This window comes from Drosophila subobscura, chromosome E (assembly GCF_008121235.1).
Source record: "Drosophila subobscura isolate 14011-0131.10 chromosome E, UCBerk_Dsub_1.0, whole genome shotgun sequence".
Classification (NCBI taxonomy): Eukaryota; Metazoa; Arthropoda; class Insecta; order Diptera; family Drosophilidae; genus Drosophila; species Drosophila subobscura.
The window spans coordinates 13,484,879-13,508,542 of record NC_048531.1 but is presented as its reverse complement, the minus strand read 5'-3'; the positions used below and the strand labels follow the sequence as shown (position 1 = coordinate 13,508,542).

The 23,664-nt window shown below is 44.2% G+C and overlaps 7 protein-coding genes across 9 annotated transcripts; 5 read left to right on the top strand and 2 right to left on the bottom strand.

Moving 5' to 3' along the window:
- Positions 1-16: 16 nt before the first annotated feature.
- Positions 17-6,876, bottom strand: LOC117890869 (transcription factor Ken). Its single transcript, XM_034795958.1, has 3 exons — positions 6,080-6,876; positions 2,394-2,563; positions 17-2,311 (listed from the first exon to the last, which is right to left on the bottom strand). The coding sequence occupies exons 1-3, from the start codon at positions 6,086-6,088 to the stop codon at positions 757-759; spliced, it is 1,734 nt and encodes a 577-aa protein (XP_034651849.1). The 5' UTR covers positions 6,089-6,876; the 3' UTR covers positions 17-756.
- A 1,914-nt stretch (positions 6,877-8,790) lies between these two features.
- On the top strand, positions 8,791-10,733 carry LOC117890369 (trifunctional enzyme subunit beta, mitochondrial). The gene is made up of 4 exons (XM_034795164.1): positions 8,791-8,930; positions 9,169-9,328; positions 9,382-9,556; positions 9,620-10,733. Exons 1-4 carry the CDS (start codon positions 8,861-8,863, stop codon positions 10,628-10,630), a joined length of 1,416 nt encoding a protein of 471 aa, XP_034651055.1. The 5' UTR covers positions 8,791-8,860; the 3' UTR covers positions 10,631-10,733.
- On the bottom strand, positions 10,734-11,535 carry LOC117890372 (NADH dehydrogenase [ubiquinone] 1 alpha subcomplex assembly factor 3). Its single transcript, XM_034795168.1, has 3 exons — positions 11,279-11,535; positions 11,005-11,203; positions 10,734-10,944 (listed from the first exon to the last, which is right to left on the bottom strand). Exons 1-3 carry the CDS (start codon positions 11,533-11,535, stop codon positions 10,804-10,806), a joined length of 597 nt encoding a protein of 198 aa, XP_034651059.1. The 3' UTR covers positions 10,734-10,803.
- Positions 11,536-11,722: 187 nt separating this feature from the next.
- LOC117890370 (ceramide phosphoethanolamine synthase) lies at positions 11,723-13,621 on the top strand. The gene is made up of 2 exons (XM_034795165.1): positions 11,723-11,886; positions 12,374-13,621. Exon 2 carries the CDS (start codon positions 12,415-12,417, stop codon positions 13,573-13,575), a length of 1,161 nt encoding a protein of 386 aa, XP_034651056.1. The 5' UTR covers positions 11,723-11,886; positions 12,374-12,414; the 3' UTR covers positions 13,576-13,621.
- Positions 13,622-14,361: 740 nt separating this feature from the next.
- Positions 14,362-17,599, top strand: LOC117890907 (TAR DNA-binding protein 43). 3 transcript variants are annotated; one of them, XM_034796020.1, is made up of 7 exons: positions 14,362-14,711; positions 15,392-15,655; positions 15,721-16,031; positions 16,094-16,298; positions 16,377-17,026; positions 17,086-17,238; positions 17,305-17,599. In XM_034796020.1, the coding sequence occupies exons 2-7, from the start codon at positions 15,415-15,417 to the stop codon at positions 17,386-17,388; spliced, it is 1,644 nt and encodes a 547-aa protein (XP_034651911.1). In that variant the 5' UTR covers positions 14,362-14,711; positions 15,392-15,414; the 3' UTR covers positions 17,389-17,599. The 3 variants fall into 3 exon arrangements, with proteins under 3 accessions (XP_034651911.1, XP_034651913.1, XP_034651912.1); XM_034796022.1 differs by having other exon boundaries at positions 14,364-14,711; positions 16,377-16,541; positions 17,075-17,238; XM_034796021.1 differs by having other exon boundaries at positions 14,370-14,441.
- Positions 17,600-18,308: 709 nt separating this feature from the next.
- On the top strand, positions 18,309-23,564 carry LOC117890442 (benign gonial cell neoplasm protein). Its single transcript, XM_034795272.1, has 5 exons — positions 18,309-19,864; positions 21,160-21,507; positions 21,562-22,533; positions 22,592-23,282; positions 23,344-23,564. Exons 1-5 carry the CDS (start codon positions 18,370-18,372, stop codon positions 23,477-23,479), a joined length of 3,642 nt encoding a protein of 1,213 aa, XP_034651163.1. The 5' UTR covers positions 18,309-18,369; the 3' UTR covers positions 23,480-23,564.
- LOC117890444 (partner of Y14 and mago) lies at positions 20,058-21,122 on the top strand. The gene has a single exon (XM_034795275.1). It carries the CDS (start codon positions 20,145-20,147, stop codon positions 20,733-20,735), a length of 591 nt encoding a protein of 196 aa, XP_034651166.1. The 5' UTR covers positions 20,058-20,144; the 3' UTR covers positions 20,736-21,122.
- Positions 23,565-23,664: the final 100 nt, after the last annotated feature.

Genomic DNA, 23,664 nt, shown 5'->3' with positions numbered 1-23,664 from the left:
CATAATATATATTTCTTAAATGTGCTTGGAAAATATAGACAAAACTGAAATGCTTTTCTGATTTTATTACGATCTTGCGAATTTATACTGTACTATTTACACACTTTATTGGCGATTTTAGGAGGGAATATGTAAAATCTTAGCATGAACAGAGTGTATAAAAATTATTCAAATATTGTATGTGTAGGTAGGGTGGAAGGAAGTAATGTAAATGAAGGAGTTTCATGTAAGACGACGGGGGTAGAAAATAAAATAGAAATTACAATACCATTTGTATAAAAATATGCTTAGAAATTAAGTGTTCCATTTATGGATGGACCAGCCGTTTTACAAAAAGTGGATAGCGGACACGGGGGGTGTTTTGTTTGCAAGTCAAAAACAATTTTAAATGAGAAAAAAAAACAACAAATTGTTTGGCCGCTCTCTCTCTCTCTTTTCCTCGTTCGGGCTTGGATCCGCCCCAGCCCCCATCTCTGGCTGTGTGTTTTTACCGTACCGTTCATGCTTACGGTAAAGTGAAGATCGTGAATCCAGTCAAGTGGTCACGTGAATGTTGTTGTTGTGTAAGCTTACGATTTAAATGTACATTTTACATATGGTATTTATACAAATAAGTAATTAAATCTGTTACTCGTTACTGTTACTGTTTACCGTATGTTTGTTTGTTTGTATACAATATACATATATATAAAATTCAGGTCTCTTTGCAAGTATTGGATTGGATTGGCTTGGCGGCCAACTCAAAGATCGGTTAGGTTATTCGCGAAGATTCTTGGTCAGCAGCAGGTTGTTGTGGTGGCCGGAGAGATGCCGTACCAGCTCCTGCACCGACTCAAAGCACATCGAGCAGAAGCAACAGCTGTAGCGATTCTCCGTATCCGTGCCATTGGTGGTGGTTATGATGTTCCGATGCACCGAACACAGGTGCTTGAGTAGGTGGGCTTTCTGCTTGAACATGGCCACGCAGAGGCGGCAGGCAAAGGGCTTCTCGCCCGTGTGGACGCGCAGATGGGTCTTGAGGTTCCAGGACATGCCAAACTGTTTGCCGCAGTACTCGCAGCGGTACTCCCGCACCGACGACGAGTGCGGGTTGCTGCTGGCTATGTTCGAACCGGAGGCGGAGCTGCTGCGACCCTCCGGGTCCAGCCCCAGATTCATGTGGGACAGACTAGAGAGTCGCGACTGCAGATTGGGCATTGCGGAGATCGCAGCATTCTGATTCGACTGCCACTGGTACACAAACTGGGGCCCCAAATGCATGGGCATGTCCGGGCTCTGTGCACGATTCCTCTGCGATTCGAGTAGCTTTCGGTCCGGCGTCATGGTGTCCCCGTTGAGTGCCCCATCCTCCAGATGGGCGAGCATATTCTTTTCCGAGCCAAATCCAGATATGGGCGATGTCGTCGACTTGACCAGCCGCAGTTCCTCCAGCAGGTTGTGTTGATACGAGGTGAATGGCTGATTGTCGCTCTGAGTGTTGTGAAAGCCAGGTCGTCTTTTTCGATGGGGCGTAACCACGTAGTTCTCCGGCGAGCTGTTAATGTCGGACCCGTCGGACAGCGGCTTCAGCACATCCTTGTGGGAGTCGAAGAACAATCCCTTTCGCTTTGTGCTTTCGCTCGCGCTGACTGCCAGGTCGATGCCGCCGCTGTGATCCGATCCGGAGCCGATGGTTCTGCTGGCGTCGCTGCGGGCCGAGTTCTCGCTTTTCGTCCGGAGGTCAAGTGAAAGGTTTACTGGATTTATAGCCGAATTGTTGTTGTTGTTATTGTTGTTGTTGTTACTGCTGTTGCTGTTGGTGTTGCTGTGATTGCTGTGGCTGCTGACGCCACTCGGTGGCGCGTTGGAGAGATTTACGATTTCATCCGTGTCTTTGTCGCTTTTGTTGTCCTTGTGCATGCAGTCGTCGTCCTCCTCCTTGGCCACCTCCCCGCTCCCGCATTCGGGAGCACTCTGACAGTGCTCGGCCGAGCAGGCGGAAAAGTCGGCCGCATTCCTGGACTCGTCCACACTGTCGACCTCATACTTGAGGGTCTGGTCGAGGTTCTGCGAGGATGAGTACTGCTTCCGCGATCTCTCGCGTATGCTCCCACACTTGCTGTTCAGATAGGCAGAGTCCGTGGTCTTCCAGCTGTCGGACTTGATCTGCAGCAGCAGCAGCAGATCGTGCAGGTAGTTCACGTCGCGCGAGGTGATGCACGTCTGTCCGGAGTACAGAAAGTCCAGCAGGAATTTAAAGTAGGTGGCATTGACGTCCGGAAAGTAGACGGTGGTCGAGCAGTCGCTCAGGTGAGTGTCCTCCAACAGATTTCTGGAAAAACCAAACCAATTACCATCTGTTGACCATCCAAAGCGACCCAAAACGAAACCCAAATCGGAAAGGAAATGCTTACCTTATGAGGGGGCTGGCGGCGGCCAGCACCAGTTTGTGGGCATGCAGCTTCACTTTGTTCTCGCAGACGATTGTGAGGTCCGCCGGGTGCTCTCCCCGGAACGCTGCTCCGATTTCCTTGAGTATGCACTCGCCATGCTTGCTGTATTGCAACATCAACATTCTCTGAAACTGCAAAAGGGAAGAGCAGACATGAGTGGGGATCTCGGATTCTGCGCATTAGCACTACAAATATTATGTTTCAAAGAATGCAAGTTTCAAATCGAAGCACACAGACAATTCCACATATATTTGTGTAGCTGTACTCCTCTATGTGTTAACCTTCCAGTGCTGGGCATGCAGTACACTGTGAAGACAGCAAAATAGAAAGTTTTGGAATGGAAAATGTCTGCATCTGGCGCTGTCTCGCTGTCGCTGTCTCTCTGTCCCTGGCGGGTATTACACAATCTCTGAGCATTAAGCCGCCTTTCACCGAAAGTGCTTCTCTTCCCCTCTCCCCATGACTATATTTCACGATTGTGTCATGCAGACGGCTCTCACACACAGCAGTCTGGCACACACCCATACACATCGCTCGCGTATCTGTGAGTTAGAAAAAGGATCTTGCAGCATTCGAAAGTGAGCTTTCAGCGTAACGGAGAAAATATCACATATATGTACAAATACAAACACATTGAATGGCATTAAGAAATGGAAATTACAAAGCATTTAATAAATGTTTACTAATCAGGTTTTTAGGTTTTTCTCTACTCTGTATATTGCTGCACAACCCACACAAACACACACACATGCGTACAGCCATTACCTTCAGACATACAGCCAAAGCATTGTTGCTGGAAAAGATGAAAGCTCCACTTCATAGAGCAGCCCCCAACAACAATCGCAGTTGCGTTGCTCAAGAAACGCTCGCTATGCTGCTTCTGCCACTACCTCTCTCTTTCTCTCTCTATCTCTCTCTCTCTGGCTGCGCGACTGCGCAAAAAAGCTTTCCCCTTTCGAAGTTGTTGTTGCTGCTGGCAGCTTGCTGTTGCGTTGCGTTGGTGTTGGATTCGAGTTTGGCGCGAAGGCAACGGCGAATGAATACGATGAAATTGTTACACTGAAATTCGCTGGCCTGTGCGACTGTATCTGTGCAACAGCCATGCACACTCGCTCACTTTATGGGGCCATTATTGTGTTGTGCAAGACCATGGCTTGTAAGCTCTCTCGTCTGTGTGTATCTGCATGGCCCCCACACACACGCGACACTCAACAGAGCTAAAGTTCAGCCACAGCAGAAACGGCAGCAGATCTGAAAACTTCGAAAAGATAGTCTTGCTTTTTGTTACGCTCTGCTGCGTCGCTGCTTTTGCCTCTGCTTCGCTGGGAGACGAAACGTTCACTTTCAATAAAACTTGAATAAAACTGGCTTGGCGCAGCACCAAGAGAATGGGGAGAATGGCTTCCCCTCGCCGACGCTCCACTCCACATCGTAGCAGTGTTATTTCTCATGGGAAGCGAAAGCTGAAAGAGCACGATCGTTTGTGGAAGAGATTGAGGGGGGGATGGGGATTTCAAGCTTGTTCTAACGTTGGGCAAGTCCGAAACGGTGCTAATGGAAAAACTGAATACTGGATTCCATTCCTTTCCTCCCAGCAGTCGCCATGGCCATTCCATTCATTCTCTTTCTACAAATGCTTTCAGATTTCGCAATCGGAAATGTACATACAACCACACGCGCACAATAACTGGCTTTCATAAATGCATACACTAGGCTACGAAAGTCTGCAGCCACTGACTGGAGTTCTTTACACATGGAACATCATTTCTGCCATAATTTTTCCCTCTTTCTTTCATACTTTCATGAAATGCGATCATAAAATATCCAAAGCGAGATGTGGTATTTCGACATTTTTCTCCACTTTGGACACAGACTGGTGTTGGTGAGTGTACAACATACATTCATACATACATATGTACAAAACAACTCGAAATGAGAATGAAAGGGACAAAGCAGAGATGATCGAGCGCAAAAGTGAGACAAAACAAAACACGCTAACTCACAAAACAACGCGCATAAAAATCACCTTTCACAAAAAGCTTTTCTTTTTCTCTGTGCTCTGCTGTATGTATGTATGTCTGTGTGTATTGGTAAAGCAAGAGCTAAACAAAACGAACACAACACATTCACACTCCGCATTCAAAATTACATGCATACACAGATCGTACATACATTCATACATACATTTTGTGCTCTATACTTTCCGATTTTTGTAGTCGTCATCGTTCCAATGTAATGTAATGTTTTTCAATTACTCTATCTTCTATGTGAGTGAGAGTATATGTATATGTGTATACAGAGAGTATGCAGATTGTGAGTGCTAAAGCACATGTCATGTCTGGTTCAGATCGAAGTCGAAGAGAACGGGGGCCACAAAAGAGAAAGCGCATTCGAAATATTTTGAAAGTTGTATGAGCGCTTATAAAAAGGGAGCGGATCGGTGTGGAGAGAGGGCTAAACTTGTTTCTACACCAACACACTCGCACTCGCACTCTCGACTCAGAGCTGTGCTCTTTCCCCTTTCACGAAAGCTCTCTGGCCGCCGCAGAAAATGGCAAAGAGTCGTCGACGCCACGCCATTGTACTTGCTGTAAATGCTACACTCGTAAAAGTGACCCAAATTTGAATTACATAACTTATGAGGCGAACGATACACATGCTGGGAAAGATACGATAGTACTTTTGGGCATATTGAGCAGGCTCTACAAGAAAATGATAAATAAATACAAATGGTAGCATGTTTGTTGAATTTCTCCATTTCCCCTTTCAGCAAGACAGTTTTCGATTGTAGAATGTTCAAAGCTTTCGTCACATATTACTATACATATTCCTCCCCTCTATATACGTACATATGTATGTACATGAGTGCAGCCACAGACCGACAGACAGACGTGTGTATATATGTACATATGTACATGCTTGTAAGTATGAATGTGTGCATGTACCTACAGCATATTTTGTAACATCTGCGCGATCGGCCTGTAATTGTGGGCTTGCGTGCTGGCTGTGTGTGTGTGTGTGTGTGTGCGCGCATTTGCTTTTGGTGTGGTGTGCTTTTTCACCTTCACTCTTATTGGAAAGCAGTTCAGTTAGTCGTCAACAACTACTATTATAAACAGATTATATCTGTACATGGCTATGAATGTGTGTGCGAGTATGTCTTCAAATTTCATGTCATGCATACAAAACATACAAACACACAGAGACAGAAATATTACGCAGACAAAAGCACGCCATGAAGGTCACTAAGCCTTTCTTGTCTTTTGGTTGGCTGCGCTTTGTGGCCGTTGCTTTTGCTTTTGCTTTAGCTGTTGTTGCTGCCCTGTTAATGATGATCACGATGACGAAGATTGGATCGCCACGAACGTTCGCTATATCGGAACTTCGTTCAGGCCCAACTTTGGCTTTAAGCTTGGTCTGGTCTGGCTTTGGAATGTTTTTCTCTGCGACTATTAAGTTAGTGTTTGACCTTGGTCGCTGTGTGTTTTTCGTATGTTTAGGTGCATATAGACACGCGTACGATCGCACAAGTTTGTGGTTTTCGTTTCGTTAAAGATGTTGCAATGCCAGCCATGGAAAAGTTTCTGGCTCATGGAACCAAACCCTCACCATGTTAATACGAGTAGAAAATGTACGGTAAAGCTTACCTCTTTCATTAGCAACTGGTCGAAAATTGTTTAATCCTTTGCACTAAACTAAGATTTAATAGATATGCTGCTCCTCGATCAGTTCACGGTGGACAAGGGGTTCCTTTGTATGTACGCCGTGGGCCTCTGCACAAGTGTGCGTCCAAGTCGAGCTTTCCCCTTTCACAATCTCTTTTGGCCACAACAGCTCCGATGTGCAAAGAATGCGAGAGTGTGAGTGTTGAGTATGAGTGTGTTTGAGGGATACACACACGCGACGCGTTCTATTCCGTTGGCTGGTCTTCTCACCCACAACAACTTTCAATTTCGATTTCAACACCAACACCCAGCTTTCGTGTGTATGTGTATGCAGTTGGTGATCTTCGAGGGCGGGGGAACACGACTTTTGGTGGTACTATTATTCATATTTTTAAGAACACATACAGCTTTATTCGCTCACTATATTGGCCACTCAACGCGGACTTTAATTGTATTCAATTTCTCTTTTGTTTTTCCTGCTTGCACATCTTCTTCTTCTGCGACGCAGCGATCAACTCAACACCAGCACATGCACAGCACACTCACGAAACGGTCACCACGACAGCGACATTAACTTTAACTAGGTTGAAGTTTTGTTTCTTTTTTCCGTGCTTGTTTTATTGCGAAATAAAAAACTTGATTGGTAAAACTTTTTCTGGCGGGCGAGCGAAGCGAGTGTAAGAGATCTCTCTCTCTCTCCCTCTCTTTCAAATTTTTTTCCTAGGCGCGCGCGCTTTTTGAATTGATGCCTCGGCGGGCGAGTTAACACTGCTTATTACAAACATTCAAAATATTACAAACTTGCCCGTTCACAATATGCCAACAAATGCGAGTTCACAATGAGGCAAGAGATCGATAGGTTCGCACAAAATTATCGATTTTACACATCAGGGACCTATATTTTGTTCGTTTCCCATTTTTGTAGCCTGGGCCGGCTATATTGAATCATGAAGAAACTATAAAGAGGTATCGTCGTCGGCAGCGTTCCTCGTGTCATTTCCCTCTGAGTTCAGTGCTTCAGGCGCACACTCCATTGTCGTTTTGCTCACATTTACAGCGAGAGCCTTCTCACTTGCACTTATTAACAGCATTGTTACGTTTCCCTCTTTATTCCGACGAGACCTCCTTATAGTTTCTTCATGTATTGAATGAAACGGTTCATCGTGTTATTCAGTTAACATTCTGTAACGTGCGCTGTTAAATTGCTTTGTTTTTCCGTTACAACTTAACATTCAATCGACGAATGGATTAATCGATTAATAAACTATAATATTTTTTTAATTATCTCCAATGGAAATAAAACCAATTATTCAATTATGAATTAATTAATTAATTTTAAGGGTATTATTTATAAGCTAGGATTTGATTCCACGACGAGCAAGTCTTACATCCCATTTTCGAATCTAGTTTTATATAAATTTTCTTTGTTTCAACCAGAATCCTTTATATGTGTATGGATATTTATATTCTCTAGCTTATGGTCCCATTTTATATTGCAATGTCCATGAAAATGATTAGTTCCTCGTGAGCGGTCTTTCATATGGCCTTGATCCCCAATAAGTTTTGGATAATTTCCCTATTTGTTTTCTTTGTGAGAATGGTACGCCCACATTTGCATCTTCTACCCTTTCACAGTTTAGGGCACAATTAGACATGTCCTTGAACCAATTTTCTTTAGATGAAAATGGATGGCATATACACACATACATACATACATGCATATTTACACGAATGAGTTCATGAAAGAGTATGCAAATACAGAGTAGGTGGTGATTGCAGGTAGGCGCGATAGTTCAATAAACATGCAGAGCCGTCATTACATAATTTAAACTGAAATGTAATGCATTTCCTGATTTAGACTTAGGCACTTTGGCATTTCAAGATCGAAATAGTACAAATATTACCCCAGTTACCCTATCAAAGATCAGTCTAATCGAATGGCTACAGCTTTAGCTGCCGAAACTAATTTACATACAGCTGGCTTCGACAGAACAGACGCATCCTTTAGGTGCCACTGCATCAATTCTTTACCCTAAGTTTCAAGGACACTTGCAATTGTTCTCCTTAATGGGAAAGGGTAGAGAGAGTAGATGTGAATTCGTAGGTGGCGTGCGCATCTCGCATCGGGCATTTGAGGATAATAAACAACAAATTAAAAAGAATAATCGAGGCGCAGCGAGGGTCAAGGTCTCTCAAGAAATCTTCATCTCGTAATGGGTTTCCGTTTCCTTGATGGAAACCTTTCTTTTGCATACCATTAAGGACAATTTGCATGCAATAGATATACATACATGTGTACAGATGTACATATGTATGTACATGCTCAAATCGTGCCTTCATGACACGAAAACTTTTTGTAATATATTCGACTGGATCTAAAAACTATCATTTGGCGTGCAGCTTTTCGTTACGTTTCATTCCCGTTTTTTCTTGCCGTTCTTTTTAGTTAGAACCCCATTTTGAGAACAATCGAATAAAGGGCAGTCTTGAAAACTAGCGAAACTTGCAGACAATTGATTCATCAATCGAATATAATTATAGTTTCAGCGTTCAAATTCTTAGCTTTCAAGTAAAATTAAACCGAATATCAAAATCGAGGAATATGATTTCCGATCATGGACACAAATCGGTGTGTTTTGGTATATTTTGAAAACGCGAGAGTATATTTCCGAGGGTCTGTCGGCATATTTGATCGATAATTCCGCGGTTACACTCTATACTCAGCTGGACGCAAAATAAAATAAACCGAAAACTATAATAAAAATGAGTCAAAATATCTGCCTTTTGGGCCGCAAGAGCCATGGCCTCAATATTCTGAACATATCCAGAAAAGGTAAGTGTTTTGGAGCATAAGAGTGGGATCGAAGCATATTCGAAATGTAGGCGACGCACTTGTTGGACTTTGGTTGTCCGGCAACGGTGGAGAGAGGAAGAATGTGAAAGGGGCAAAGTCCAACATAATCGGCTGCTGTGACGTCTGATGCTTATCATAAGTAGACTTGATTTTGCCATGGCATTACTTGGTCACCCATACAGTGCATAATAATAGCAAAGCTTTTCTTTGAATATAGTTCAATGCAGGGCATTGTCGGCCGCCGTGGCGGCACCTCAACCCAAGCAAAGGAACAATCAAAATATTGTGCTGGTTGATGGTGTCCGTACGCCCTTCTTGACGTCCGGAACCTCCTACTCGAAACTTATGCCACACGAATTGGCCCGACACTCTCTTCTGTAAGTTTTGCGTCTATTATTTTCGACTATTTGACTCTAATGAACCTCCACAGATCGCTGCTGCAGAAGAATCGATTGGACAAAGAGCTCATCGACTATATAGTCTATGGCAGCGTCATCCAAGAAGTGAAGACCTCGAATATCGCACGCGAGGCCGCACTCGCAGCTGGGTTCAGCAACAAAACACCCGCGCACACGGTCACAATGGCTTGCATCAGCTCCAATGCGGTAATCCCCATGAAAGCCATTCCTCTAATTGCATCATAATTCTCGAGATTTCACTCTTTGCAGGCAATAACCACCGGCATGGGCTTGATTGCGACCAACACATACGATGTTATTGTGGCTGGTGGCGTTGAGTTTATGTCTGATGTCCCCATTCGCCACTCGCGCAAGATGCGCGGCCTCATGCTAAAGGCGAATAAGGCAAAGACTCTGGGCCAGCGTTTGGCGCTTTTGTCGACATTCAGACCTGGCTTTTTGGCCCCCGAACTCCCAGCCGTTGCTGAGTTTTCGTCTGGCGAGACCATGGGACATTCGGCGGATCGTCTGGCATCCGCATTTAATGTTTCCCGCGCCGAACAGGACGAGTACGCGCTGAGGTCGCACACGCTGGCAAAGCAAGCTCAGGAGAAGGGTTACTTCACGGATCTGGTTCCGTTCAAGGTGCAAGGCGTCGATCAGGTAGTGGACAAGGACAATGGCATTCGTGTGTCCTCTCCCGAGAGCTTGGCGAAACTGAAGCCAGCTTTTGTGAAGCCCTACGGCACCGTTACCGCCGCAAATGCCTCATTCCTGACCGATGGTGCCTCCGCTTGTCTGATCATGACCGAAGAGAAAGCGAAACAGCTTGGCCTGAAACCCAAGGCCTTCCTACGCGATTTCCTGTACGTGTCGCAGGATCCCGTCGACCAACTGTTGTTGGGTCCCGCCTACGGCATTCCCAAACTTTTGAAGAAAGCCGGCGTCACTCTAAAAGACATTGATTCGTGGGAGATCCATGAAGCGTTTGCCGGTCAAATTGTGGCCAATCTGAAGGCCTTAGACTCGGATTGGTTCTGCAAAACATATCTGGGCCTGAGCGAGAAGGTTGGCTCCCCAGACCTGACCAAATGGAACAACTGGGGCGGCTCCCTGTCCATTGGCCATCCCTTTGCCGCCACTGGCGTCCGTCTGTGCATGCACACGGCCAATCGGTTGGTGCGCGAAGATGGAAAACTTGGTGTGGTCGCAGCTTGTGCAGCCGGCGGCCAGGGCGTGGCCATGCTTATCGAGCGCTATCCTGGCGCAACAGCCGACTGAAATCGAAATGAAATCAATAAAGGAAAGTTGCAGTTTGACTGCAGTCTGATGCCTTAGCTTTTATACACTTAAAACTATGTCTACGAGTAAAGAAATTTTGAAATTATATTAATATGCTCGTTTAATCCCTAACAATGACGCAAATAATCTACAAACAGGTAGACCGCTCAGTCTTAATCGGTCTCGTACAGTTCCTTCTGCTTTAGCTTTGTTTGCAGAATGTCGTTCTCGTTGTAGGACAGATGCAGCGGGGGTATGAGTGCACATGCCACCATTCTGCTCTCAGCATTTAGAAAGTTGAAGGTAGCACAAGCCTGCAACAAAGTAGCGAATATTATAGAGTGCTCTGAGCTAGAGTGCATCAAACTGCATACCTGTTCCGTTCGAAGAACCTCCACGTTTATTTTGTATTTCTTCATGAACTCTACGATCCTCTTGGACAGCGTCGGCGTTGGGCTTTGGTCTCCAATGCCAATTATGAGCACATCAATTTTAGGATCCAGAATGGGGAACAAGCTGAGGCTTTCCTCGTTGATGTCCTCGTACGTGTCCACGTTCCAAGAAAGAACCGACCTGGAACCAATTTCATGTGAATGTTTACATAATTCGACCGCCATTGTTGGATAGTTCTTCTGGTTGGAAACTTACCTAGGAAACACACTGATTGGACCAATTAGAACCATGTCGTTGTTCAGCCTGAACCCATATTGACTATAGCCGGTAATCATCAGTCCCAGGTCCGTTTCTGTGTTGAATATTGAGACTTTTGTTTTGCCATCGTAGTCGTAGGCCTTGCTGAAGTTAACAGCCAGGCCAGTGTGCAGCTTGCGGCAAAAGCCAGGTCCATTGGGCAAGAGGAGACTGCGACTTCTTTGCGCAATGCTCCTTAAGGTTTGTGCAATCATAATTAAGCTATTTAACAATTATTTAAAACCAAAACAAATGTTTATTTCCCACGATAAGTATGACCGTGTATCGAGCTGGCCGGTATATTTCGGTATATTTGGATGTCGCAATCGACGTGAAGGTATTTTTGCAGCTTATCGGTATTTAATTCCATTTATTATAAACTCCGTGCACTTTTGGGCAAGATTTTCTTATTTTTATTTATTATATATATATATATATTGTTGTTAATTGCGCATAGTTACGCTAATAAGTGTCTGCGAAACTTCAACAGAGAGGCAGAACAGCCGGAACAAGATGTTTTGATAGAGGAACGTTATTTGTGAGTTGAGCAATGAAACAGCAAAAAAGTAAGTTAAACATGCAATTTTCCATATCTAAGCAATGCCGTATTGCCTATTTATTGGTTCTTAATATCAGCATATGTTCGCACTTTGTCACACACCCACTAACGCAAGCATTCCTATACATACGGGTGCGTAATTTATTTGATTGATTGCGGCACACATGCATATTTATCATTGTTATTGTGGGGCTTTAAAAAGCGTTAACTTGCCTGGTAATAGTCATAAGCAGAGCAAATTCCATATAATACTTAAGCCATGCCATCCATCGACATGTTAATGGCTTCCACAAATACCTAGAATAGATAGCGCTTCCAAAGGAGAATCGCTGGAGCTGCTATGTGTGTATGTCGTCATGCATGCACACAAACGTAAATATGTGTGGGGGCACGCTTGTGTTTGTGTGCCTGTTTATTGGGGTATAGAACATTAATTTAACTTTAACCTTTATAAACTATCAACACTAACGTAGATTTTTCTCGTTTCGTTGCAGTTGAAAGAATTTAGAATTGAAAGCTACCTCAAAATAACACCATGATTGGGCCCAGTTCACAAGTCAGCAAGATACTGTTGACGCTGCTGTTTCTGTTGATAATCTTCTACATTTTTATGGATGTGGAGCTATATCTGCGGATTCACAACTATGTTATTGAACGGAATTACCACACGAACACCTCAACAGTAGCCGCACCCTCGCCGCTAGCCCAGCTAGCACCACCAGCAGCAACATCGGACCTCAGCAGCAGCAGCAGCAGCAGCAGCAGTACGAAACTTCCCACCGCTGAGAAGGAGCCGTCCTATGAAGATCACACATGGATATCTTGTGATATAAACCCGCTCTGCCATGTTACTGTCAAGGCCATTTTGCTGGACCACACGAACCACTACCTTTTCGCGCCGCTCGCCACCATGTTCGACAATGTAATTGGATTCTCCCGCTCCACGTTCATCACGCCCAATATGATATCATTTTTCCACGTGGGTGTGGCATGTTTGTCCGGCAAGCTGGTGGCGTCCGACAGCCTGGGATACAGACGGCTCGGCGTGCTCCTCTTCCAGATACGCACCTTCCTGGACGATTTGGATGGACATGTGGCCCGCGTGAGGAAACATATTCGTGGGGAGCGCTCCGAAATTGGCACGTCCGGCTACTATGTGGACGGCCTGTGCGATGGACTCGGCTGCATTGCCCTACTGCTGGGCATCTTCTTTTACCTGAAAAACAACCCGCCTCGACGGGGCTACTCGATCATACCAATGAGTGACCCCAAATCACCTGAGCCGACAATGATTCCAAAAATGAAGGCAACCACACGAAAAGTGGCCAAAAATGTGATTAGCTTCACGGGCCAGCTCTTGCTCAGTTCGACTGCGTGGAATCGCTATATAGCGGTCTACCAGAACATGCTGGAGCGGGAAGATGTGAGCAGCAGCCAGTACCTTTGCCAGAACTACGTATTCAAGTCCACTTGGTTCTTCTGTGTGGCGTGGATGTGGCGCATTGTTAATGTACACTCGCTGCTCCACCTTGTGCTGCTCAGCATTTTTTGCGACAAGCTTTGGGACTTTTTGAGAACGATACGTTATAGCGGTTATATTATATTGTTGGTTGCAATTTGCTTAACGGAAATGCACATATTGGAGGCCCAGAACTACATTTTTAATTCGACAGCGTGCAGTAATATTTCACTGTGATTTTATTAATATTACGAGAAAATACAATAATATTTGTGTAGCGGAATACAACGATGCCTTTTTTATTGTTTATATCTTGTATCTATATAATGTCTCTTACACGTTTTCACACTACACTACACCCGGCACCTGGCAAACATCAATATTTCAACAAAGTACACAAAACAACTAATGCATCCTTTCATACAGTGCAACTTTTTGTTAAAGCCGACTACAAGAACATGTCTTCAGCTGTGATAACAATGTTATTGATCAATAAATCTATAATAAATTGTTATAAAAACTTTTCGAATCATCCAATTCCTGGGACACCTTTAGTTTGGTGGGTATTCAGAAACGGGTACGCAGATCTCTGATCATCGTGATTATATTTTCAAGATCAATATAATTTATTTCATTAATATATGTTCGATACTGGATATACTAAGATAAAATCGATCATTCAGAAACAGTGGAACAAATGGAAAAAATAGATGTAGTTGATTTGTGTTTCGTTTCAACTGTTTCAAAATAATTATATATGGGTATTCATAATTTGTGATATTTTTGTTGACCATTTTAGTTTTTCAAACGTAATTTGTAAACAATCCAATGAAAGGATGTTATAAAAACTTTCTAAGAATTCTAACTAGCTAATAATAATAAACATAGCATAAAAGTCGAGAAAAATGATTTAAGATTACGGTATATTTGTAAAATGAGAAGGAATATGTTGGTATATTTTTGCGTGGTAGTGAGGTTTACTTTACCGATAATTCCACGGCCACACTAATCGTCGTGCGACCAATACATACAAAAAAATTTTTTTCAGCAAGCGAAGGAAAAATGGTGTTATTTACTAAATCAAAGTCATTAACAATGAAATTGTAAATATTCTTTGTATTTATTACGCACTAATTGAAAGTGGATGTGCATATTTAAATGGCGTGTGTTGTTTCGAAAAAACGAGCGTGAAAAGAAAAAGTGATTTCTCTGGTTTTGCCTGTGTGTGAGCGAGCGAGCGAGCGAGCATAAATGCAAATACATACATAATACCATATAAAACATTACGTACGTGTGCGAGCGCTACCAGAAATCAGATACCAGATATTACAGGCACTACGTCTGTGGTGTTACATCTAACCCCTATCAATAGTGTAAGAATCGTTGTGTAACCACCATTTAGGATGCGCTATATGTACATATGTATGTGTGTGTGTGTGTGTGTGCACCCACATGACATATGTATGTACATACGGCTTCCTCTAGGCCAATCTGCCCCTCCCTTCCCTCAGTTTGATCCCCATTGAATTTTTCCGTTTAGAGAGCTGTTTGCGTTTTTTTCCATACAAAACATAACCTCGTAGGACCACCATTTAAAGACTTATCAACATTTCGAAATATGTACACAGAAGTTAATTATGCATATTGGTTTTTATCTAGTTCAATCGATATTTTCGTATTTTCTTTGTGTTTTTTTTTTAATAAGAAAAGAACATGGCTAGCATTGTAAGAGATAAATCTTCTAAAGTTCACTTTTTCAAAGACATCTAAATTTTCAGACGTAGACATTTTGGATCTTCGTTTTGTTTGATTTGAATCTGAGCATTAAATGGTTTGTTTGTTTGTTTGGTTTATTTTGAAAGAAAGTATGAGACGAATGAGTTGAGTTGAGTTGAGTGCATTTTATGTATGTAGCATAGATAGAGTCTGATCTGAATATGTACGAGTATATTACCAAGTGGGATGCTTCAGTTGATTGAATGATGGATCAAGAACAGAGCGACGTGTGGAACCGCTTGCGCAGAACATTGCATTAACTTTCCTGTCATTTTAGTGTTACTCAGAGAAGACATAGTTATGGATTTTGTTCAAGTGTCGGAGGAGGAGGGTGATGAGCCCATCGAGCTACCAGCTGAGGAAGATGGCACACTGCTGCTGTCCACTCTGCAGGCACAGTTTCCCGGCTCATGCGGCCTCAAGTACCGCAACATGGACACCAAGGCCGTGCGCGGCGTTCGGTCAAACGAGGGCCGACTATTTCCACCAAGCGTAGACTCCGGTTGGGGTGAATACATTTACTTTTGTGTCTTTCCCAAAGGTAAATCACATGCAACACGATATTCTCTGCAAATATCTCTTATCACATCGCACTTCCTCTTATAGAAAACAAACGCAAGAGCGATGATAATTTAGAGAATTCAACAGCCAAAACGAAACGCATCGAGACGCGGCTGCGCTGCACTGATCTCATTGTTCTGGGACTCCCTTGGAAAACAACCGAGGACAGCTTGCGGGAATACTTTGAGAGCTATGGAGAAGTGCTAATGGCGCAGATCAAGAAGGACGTCAAGTCCGGACAGTCCAAAGGTTTTGGATTCGTGCGTTTCGGTTCGTACGATGCTCAGATGCGTGTTCTCTCTAACCGGCACCTCATCGATGGTCGCTGGTGCGAGGTTAAAGTTCCAAATTCTAAGGTAATACACACCCATCCATCCAGCCGTGCACGAATTTTAAACTACTCAAAATCAACTTACAGGGGGTAGGTCATCAGGTGCCATGCAAAGTCTTCGTTGGTCGCTGCACAGAGGACATCAACTCGGATGATTTGCGCGAATATTTCTCAAAGTTTGGCGAGGTCACCGATGTGTTTATTCCCCGGCCATTTCGAGCCTTTAGCTTTGTCACATTTTTCGATCCAGATGTAGCGCAATCCCTGTGCGGCGAGGATCATATAATCAAAGGTAAGAGCAACGTTTGTGCGAGTCAAAGACAACCATAGCGATAACCGAAATGCTTCGTTTCGTTCGTGGCTTCTATAGGTGTCTCAGTTCATGTTTCGAATGCCGCACCGAAGGCCGAGCAGAGCAGAAGCCACCAAGGACAGAACTACAACTATAGCTCGGGCAACAGCTATGGCATGCATTCGTATCATCCTCAAGGCAACCACATGACATCACATCCTGGCCGAAGTGGGCACCACAGAGGTAATAATCAACACAATGCACACGGTGGTGAGAACCCGAATATCGCCAATAGTCACAGTCACAGTCACAGCAACAATGCCAGTGGTGGTTACGGAATGGGCGGACATAATTATGGTGGCAATGCGGGTGGGGGCTACCATAATAATAGTAGTAATCACGCTAGTGGTGGGCACATTAACCGCCAGGATGGTGGCGCTCCCTACAATAGACAGGGAAACTTTCATGGAATGAACCAGCCCCACAACGGAAACGTTGGCAGTGGCGGCTGGATGAACAGGGGACCCTTGGACATGCCTAACTTACAAGCATTAGGCATTAATTCGCAAGGATCGAGCTCGTCCAACCAAGGACAGAACATGAACAACCCTTTGGGGGTCGGACTTAATTTAAACTCATTGCCGATCAACCCTGCTTTGGTTGCTGCTGCGTTGAATCAGTGGAGCCTTGTGGGCAATCAGCTGCAAAATCAAAACCAGGACCAGCAGGCAAGCCTTCTAAACTCTATCATTGTTTCAAACAAAAAACTCTCTCAGTTACTTTCCAGGGTGGCAATTTTTTATCATGGATGGCTCAAAACGGCGGCCACAATGCCAACAACAACGTGAACTACGGCGGCCGAAAAGGATCAAACAACCCAAATAATTCAGGACCCGGTGGAATGATTAAAGTTGACAATTCTTCCTGCAACGACCAACAGGTTAGTTATCCACTAAAATTCCATCCACTAATATAAATAACTTATTTTTGATTATCTTCATTCCAGAATGGCTGTGCACCCGGCAACGCTGGTTGGTCAAATCAGAGCAGCGGCTCCCAGAACTCTGTGGAGAAATCCAATTTTCTTTGAGTATATTTACCAACTAGAATTGGTAACAAACAATTTTTTTTTTTGTTTAAGAAGTAAACCTTTGTTTAACCACAACTTGTGTAGTTTATTTAAATGTCTATTCTATTCTACTATTAAAAATGCAGGAAATATAACATCGGCGGCAGGAAGTTTATTTGCCCTTGCAGTTCAACGACTTATAAATAATGCAACAAATGTGTTACTTATTTTACTATTATTTTGATTTGATTCGCCACGAAAAAATATGATCGGTCTGACCAACACATCGTGGGTTGTGGTTTATTCTGAGCGCTACAAAATTTGGATACCCGGCAAGGGTCTGCATAAATTGGATTATATTTCACTAGATTTTGGATATACATATGTAATGTCGGAGAAACATAGACTAAGAACATCGGTGTAAAATACATAATATCACTCAATCTATAGTTGCAAAAATAAAATCCAATAAAGCCAAAGCTGATTTTAATTTGTTTAACTGGGATAATGCAAATTGGAACTCTTACACTAATCAGATAATCGACTACAATTATATTTCGAAACAGTCCACAAATATCATTTGTAGATATTGAGAATGTACATATGTATATAGATCGGTATATATATCTACATAGAAAACATGTATTTTTGGTTACAATGTCAGTTTGATCCTTATTTTGTAGGTAATCCAATAAAAGGAAGTCATGAAAACTATCCAACCGTTTGAAAAATTGATTGATGAATTGGATAAAATCATAGTTTAAGCGCCAAGGGTTCTAATTAGCTGGTAATGTTATATAGAATAGCAAAATCAAGGAAAATGTTTTAAGATGTATGGTATTTTTGCAGTATATTTTTAAAATGACAAGGTATACTGCGGTATATGGTATCGATAAATCCGCTGTCACACTGGTTCCATTGACGCGCACGAATTTTGACATTAACGGAAAGCGGCCAGATTGTGTTAAAAAAAAATTTACTTTTGGCCAAAGTTTGCTCAAAATGAACGAAATTATACAGGATAAGTTTATTCCGCAGCAATTGCTGTACTTTGTGGCTGGTCGGCGATGCTGCCAAGAGTTTCCATGCACATTTCGATCGACAGACCACGAAATTTTCCTGCAATACGCGCGCTCCTTGGGTTTGCGCACACAACGCATGTTTAGCAATGGCGAAATGATCAAAGTCTTCAAGCGCACTTGCCGCCATTACCTTGAGGAGCCCAAAATAATGACGTTCTCGCCCGCGACGGCAATAAACATTCTCACCATGTTGGGGCGAACAACCAACTTGGGCAAGGACGAGCTTAGATTGAGCTCAGATTTCATACCGCAGCGTGCGTGCGTTGCGGAGATTATGGTGCCTCATCTACCATTTCCGACGATCAAGCCGCCCACGCAGCGCATTAAGGACGATACACAACGCAATTTGCTGAAACAGTTTCCTGGCTATTCATTCATGGACACCGTTATGCAGACGCTATACAAACAGCGTGTTGTGGTGTTCAGTGCCGATCTCTCGTGGGACAAATCGGTTTATATGCCGCTGCTCATTTTCGAAGACTGCGAGGCGAAGAAGACAAATGCGAAGATCATTTGCATTGAGAAGGAAAACGTTTTGGCGCTGCACAATAGCAAGCGCTTGGTCCACTATTTCGCCGAGGATTTGGGCGAGACTGTGGGAATTCAGTTGCCGCACAGCAGCAACATTAGCTCGGAAACGCACATTATATGCTCCACGGCGCAGTACGTGCTGCGCTCGCTGACCAAACAGAAGTGCCTGAACATCAGTCATTTTATTGTAAACGACGTGCACCTCCACGATCCCTACATCGACGTGTTGCTCAGTGAACTGCGCATTGCCCTGACCCAGCACCAAAATCTAAGAGTCGTTCTGTTGTGCCAAATGGCAGACGCTAAGAAGTTTACCGAATATTTCGAAGAAGGCACCGAGTTGATGCCGAAGGAGGGAGTGCCAAAAACGGCACCACGCATTTCGTACTTGGGCGATATTCACAGCCGTATCTCAGTGGCAGGCATACACAAGGGACAGGACATATACAAGGAGACGCCAGAGGTGTACAGAACCAAAACCCCGCGAAATGAGCAAATGGATAAGTGCCTGGAGGCGTACGAGGAGTTCGGCTCGGATCTTTCCATTCGTCCGTTTCTGTATGCCGTCAACTACGACCTGGTGCCGGTCAACTACCGCCACTCGACGACCGGCAAGACTGCTGTGATCATTGCGGCTCAGCACAACAATCCCAGCCACCTGCGCGTCTTGCTCTACATGGGCGCGGATCCCTACGTAGCGGATGAGCAGCTTCAGAATGCCATCACAGTGGCCGCATCGATGGAGAAGAATGAGTGCATCGACATCCTCAACTGCTTCAGTCTGCGTGGCAATGCAATCAAAAGCGCCAAGCCTGAGTTTGTGGACTACGATCTGATAATTGATTTGTTTTACTTGTTGCGCACGAAGCCGGAATATCCATCGGGTAAGTCTCTATAAGGCTACTATAAGGCTAAGGGCTTAGTGAGGGATACCTATTGTTCAGTTAGTAACGGTTATTTGTACTATATGCATTGAATTTGCATATAACAGTGATTCATCGTGTTGTGTGGTGTTGCTGCCCTGGAACGTGTTCCACCACCATGTGCGCAATTATCGCAGTATCGATACATATCGCCCTTTGCCATATACTGGCATTGTTTTTTTAATAGAATATAGAACCAGGGCAGGCATTGGCATTGGCTGAAACACCAAAAACCAGAAATATGAGCACCTACCAGCAAAGCAGCGAGGGGAAGTTTATCCCGGCCACAAAGCGTCCAGACGGCACTTGGCGCAAGGCGCGTCGTGTGAAGGATGGATACGTGCCCCAGGAGGAGGTGCCGTTGTACGAGAGCAAGGGCAAGCAGTTTGTCGCCCAAAGACAGACTGGAGTACCGCCGGGCATGTGTCCCATTGTCGCGGCCGAGTCAAAGAAAGAGCGCGAGAAGCAGGAGCGAACGAGAGCCAAGAAGCAGGACAAGGACAAGGATGGAGTTGCACCAAGTGGCTCCAGTGGTGGATCTCCGCTCAAGGTTAGCAGTCAACCTTCGAACGACAGCAAGGCCAATGTCAATGTGATATCAGACGCTCTGGCGGATAAATTGACGCTCAACGTGCCCGAAGATGTCGACACGGAGAAGCAGTTGAAAAAGCTACGCAAGAAAATCCGCGAAATCGAGCAAATCGAGAGCAGGATCCAGGCCGGCGAGCACAAAAAGCTGGACAAAGATCAGCTGGACAAGGTGAAAAAGAAAGCCGAAATCCTCAAGCAGCTAGCGGCACTGGAGAACAGCAGCGAGGCTGCACAATCATAGCAAAATGTTGAACTCAACTCGCTGCCTCTGTCTCTGCCTCTGCCTTAGTCGGCAGGCATTTCTAATGCTTACACTTAAACTTAAAGATTACACACCAGACCTGATGATGTCGCGTCACTCTGCCCGGAAAGCCCAAACACACACACACTCATTTATGCCTGTTAAATAGTTCTACATATTAGTTATAGCTTAAGAAATGCCATGTTAGACATATATTTGTATCGGATAATTGTGTATCATCAGCGTGCATCTGTCTTCAATGTTCAGTTTCATTTGATTTGGATTCAAGGAATCGCCGGGTGTATTTGCGTAGGAAGAAACAAAAACAATATTGTAAATCAGATTTAATAAATCAACAAAACTCTCTTTTATGGATATATCCGCTAATCCATCCCTCCTCTCTCTCTCCAACTCTCTTTTGCAGGCAACATTTTGGTCATTTTGCCCACCTACTATCATATTGTTAAGCTCAACTACATGCTGCTCAGTCACTACATGTGCGGCAAGCTGCAGGAATTCTCCATATTTCTGCTGCACGAGAATATGGGCGTTGAATACATTGACGAGTTGGTTAATGCTCGCAAAGACACGGACAAGGTGGTGCTGGCCACGGATATAGTTGAATCGTTGCCGCTGCAGGTGTCGTTCAAGTACGTAATCGACACTGCCTGCAAACAGTATTCCGTTTACAATTGCAGCAACTACTGTGCCGAACACCGATACGAATGGGTGGCCAAAGATTGTCTGCTACGCAGGGAATCCTTACTCGATGGTAAAGCTTCCCTTTCGATGTCTTGAGCTCACTCTAACGTATTGTTTTTTCCAGGAGCTGCTTCCGACACGCAATGCTTTCGCTTGTTGTCCAAGAGCACGTTCAATATGCTCACCGAAAGCAGCCCAGCCCAGCTGCAGAGAATCCAGCTGGACAAGATCTGTTTGACGGTGAAGGCGCTGTCGCCCCACAAGATTATCAGTGAATATCTGGGCCAAACCATTTCGCCACCGCCAGTCATCAATGTGCACCATGCTGTGCAGTTCTTGAAGAAAATTGAAGCCCTAAACGAGGTGGAGGAACTCACTTGGCTGGGCTGCCGCCTGCTGGACATACCCGTGCCCTGCCAGCTGGGACGCATGTTGATCTATGGAATTCTTTTGCAATGCATTGATCCAGTACTGACCATAGTCACGTCGCTCTCCACAGCCGATCCGTTGAGCATTCCCTTCACTGAGGACATTGACAGCTTGTGGGATCGCTTCACGATTTATATACAAAATCTCATCAAGAATGAACGTGGCCGCCTGGCAGACAATCAGTTCTCGGATCACTTTATATTCCTGCGATTGTTTCAGGACTGGCAGAATAGTCAAAAGAGCAAGATGCCAATTCTGTACTTCACCAATGAGTACGACTTTATTCTGAATGGACTGATGGAGCAGCTGAGCTTCATTCGCTCCAATATTGTGAGCTCGCTGCGAGCTGCACACTTGATTCATTTCCGTGGCACGATGACCATGCAGAATCTGAACGTATTGTCGGGCAATTGGCACGTGGTTAAGGCGGCCCTAACCGGCGGCATGTATCCAAATATATGTGTTCTGGATGTTAATAAATCGTGTCTCAAGTCGGCCTATTCGGAGAGGGTGCATCTGCACCCAAACACCGTGCTGCGTGACTTCCTAGAGCCATTTAGCAGCTCAGCTCTTAATTTCCGCAGCCCCTGGGTGGTGTGCACCAAGCAGAGGAATTACATTTTATATGCCACCATGGTACTTCCCCTGGCAGTGGCCATGTTTGCGGGTAAGTTTTCTTGCCATAGCCTAAGGAGCCTCACTAATTGATTGCATTCCTTTGCTAGGTCCCAGCCGCATCAAAACTTCCCAGATAAGCCCGAGTCAAAATGACAATGTCAATGTCTACATCGATGAATGGCTCTGGATGGTTATGCCGAAAACTGTAGCCGAGCTGGTCATCAAAACGCGTCAATGTTTCTACGATGGATACCATGAATTTCTGAAGCACTGCAGCGATCAGGAAAAATGGAGCGCCGACTCTCTCCTCATGGTCAACCAGGGCTTGATCAATGAAACGCTAGCCAAAGTGTTTGAAAATGAAGATCTGGCTGTGGGTTTCTCAAAGACTCCAAACATTCATTATCATCCAATTGTGAAGCTGCCAACGACTTACCTGCTGACGGTGAATCGTCACTTTAGCTGGAATCAGGAAATAGAAGATAGCAAAGATGTTCTGGTCAAGCGGCCATTATCATCATATTTTGACATCCACTCGCACTTTATCGAGCGACAGTTCTTTGTGCTGCACACCAAAGAAACCTGCGAGGATTTCTACAAGAGCAGCAGCACTCCCTTCATCGAATCCGTGCTGGGCAAGTTTGCCAGACCCATCGAGTCGCCCAATCGACACATTTTCGTGATTTTGTATAAAAAGAATGAGGACGAAATGCTGAGCATCAGCCGTGCCAAAACCATCAACGGAGTATTCACATTGAAGGAATATTTTCGCAATGTTATTCCAGTGTATGAAATTATGTAAGTACATAGAGAAAACGAACGTAACTCGACCTAATGTGTGCCGCATTCTCTCTTCCAGTGAAGCCTGTCGTTCCATAAGTGTTAGCATGCCCAACTTTGATGGCCGTTTAATGTCTAGTCTTATTGACAAACGAGTTGGAAACTTAATTATGGACCTGTTCGCCTTTCGCCATCATTGGATTCACAAGCGATAAATGTAAACGAATCGTTCCTTATGGGCTGACGAGCCGCACAATCAAAAATATCATTTAATCTTTGTACGCCTTTTTGTGAAACTCTGAGAAAGTTGGAGATGTTAATGTTTTGAGTTGATGAAATCAATGAATTATGTTTTTTGTTATGAAATATGTAAGCAACGTACCACAAATCGAATCAAAAT

Coding starts and splice junctions, on each gene's coding strand:
- LOC117890869 (XM_034795958.1), bottom strand. Junction 2,312..2,393: donor GCCGCCAGCCCCCTCATAAG/GTAAGCATTTCC, acceptor TGGTTTTTCCAG/AAATCTGTTGGAGGACACTC.
- LOC117890369 (XM_034795164.1), top strand. CDS start 8,861: ATGAGTCAAAATATCTGCCTTTTGGGCCGCAAGAGCCATGGCCTCAAT. Junction 8,931..9,168: donor TCTGAACATATCCAGAAAAG/GTAAGTGTTTTG, acceptor CTTTGAATATAG/TTCAATGCAGGGCATTGTCG. Junction 9,329..9,381: donor TTGGCCCGACACTCTCTTCT/GTAAGTTTTGCG, acceptor GAACCTCCACAG/ATCGCTGCTGCAGAAGAATC.
- LOC117890372 (XM_034795168.1), bottom strand. CDS start 11,535: ATGATTGCACAAACCTTAAGGAGCATTGCGCAAAGAAGTCGCAGTCTC. Junction 11,204..11,278: donor CCAATCAGTGTGTTTCCTAG/GTAAGTTTCCAA, acceptor AATTGGTTCCAG/GTCGGTTCTTTCTTGGAACG. Junction 10,945..11,004: donor AGGTTCTTCGAACGGAACAG/GTATGCAGTTTG, acceptor ACTTTGTTGCAG/GCTTGTGCTACCTTCAACTT.
- LOC117890370 (XM_034795165.1), top strand. CDS start 12,415: ATGATTGGGCCCAGTTCACAAGTCAGCAAGATACTGTTGACGCTGCTG.
- LOC117890907 (XM_034796020.1), top strand. CDS start 15,415: ATGGATTTTGTTCAAGTGTCGGAGGAGGAGGGTGATGAGCCCATCGAG. Junction 16,299..16,376: donor CGAGGATCATATAATCAAAG/GTAAGAGCAACG, acceptor TGGCTTCTATAG/GTGTCTCAGTTCATGTTTCG. Junction 17,027..17,085: donor ATCAAAACCAGGACCAGCAG/GCAAGCCTTCTA, acceptor GTTACTTTCCAG/GGTGGCAATTTTTTATCATG.
- LOC117890442 (XM_034795272.1), top strand. CDS start 18,370: ATGAACGAAATTATACAGGATAAGTTTATTCCGCAGCAATTGCTGTAC. Junction 19,865..21,159: donor GAAGCCGGAATATCCATCGG/GTAAGTCTCTAT, acceptor TCTCTTTTGCAG/GCAACATTTTGGTCATTTTG. Junction 21,508..21,561: donor CAGGGAATCCTTACTCGATG/GTAAAGCTTCCC, acceptor TGTTTTTTCCAG/GAGCTGCTTCCGACACGCAA.
- LOC117890444 (XM_034795275.1), top strand. CDS start 20,145: ATGAGCACCTACCAGCAAAGCAGCGAGGGGAAGTTTATCCCGGCCACA.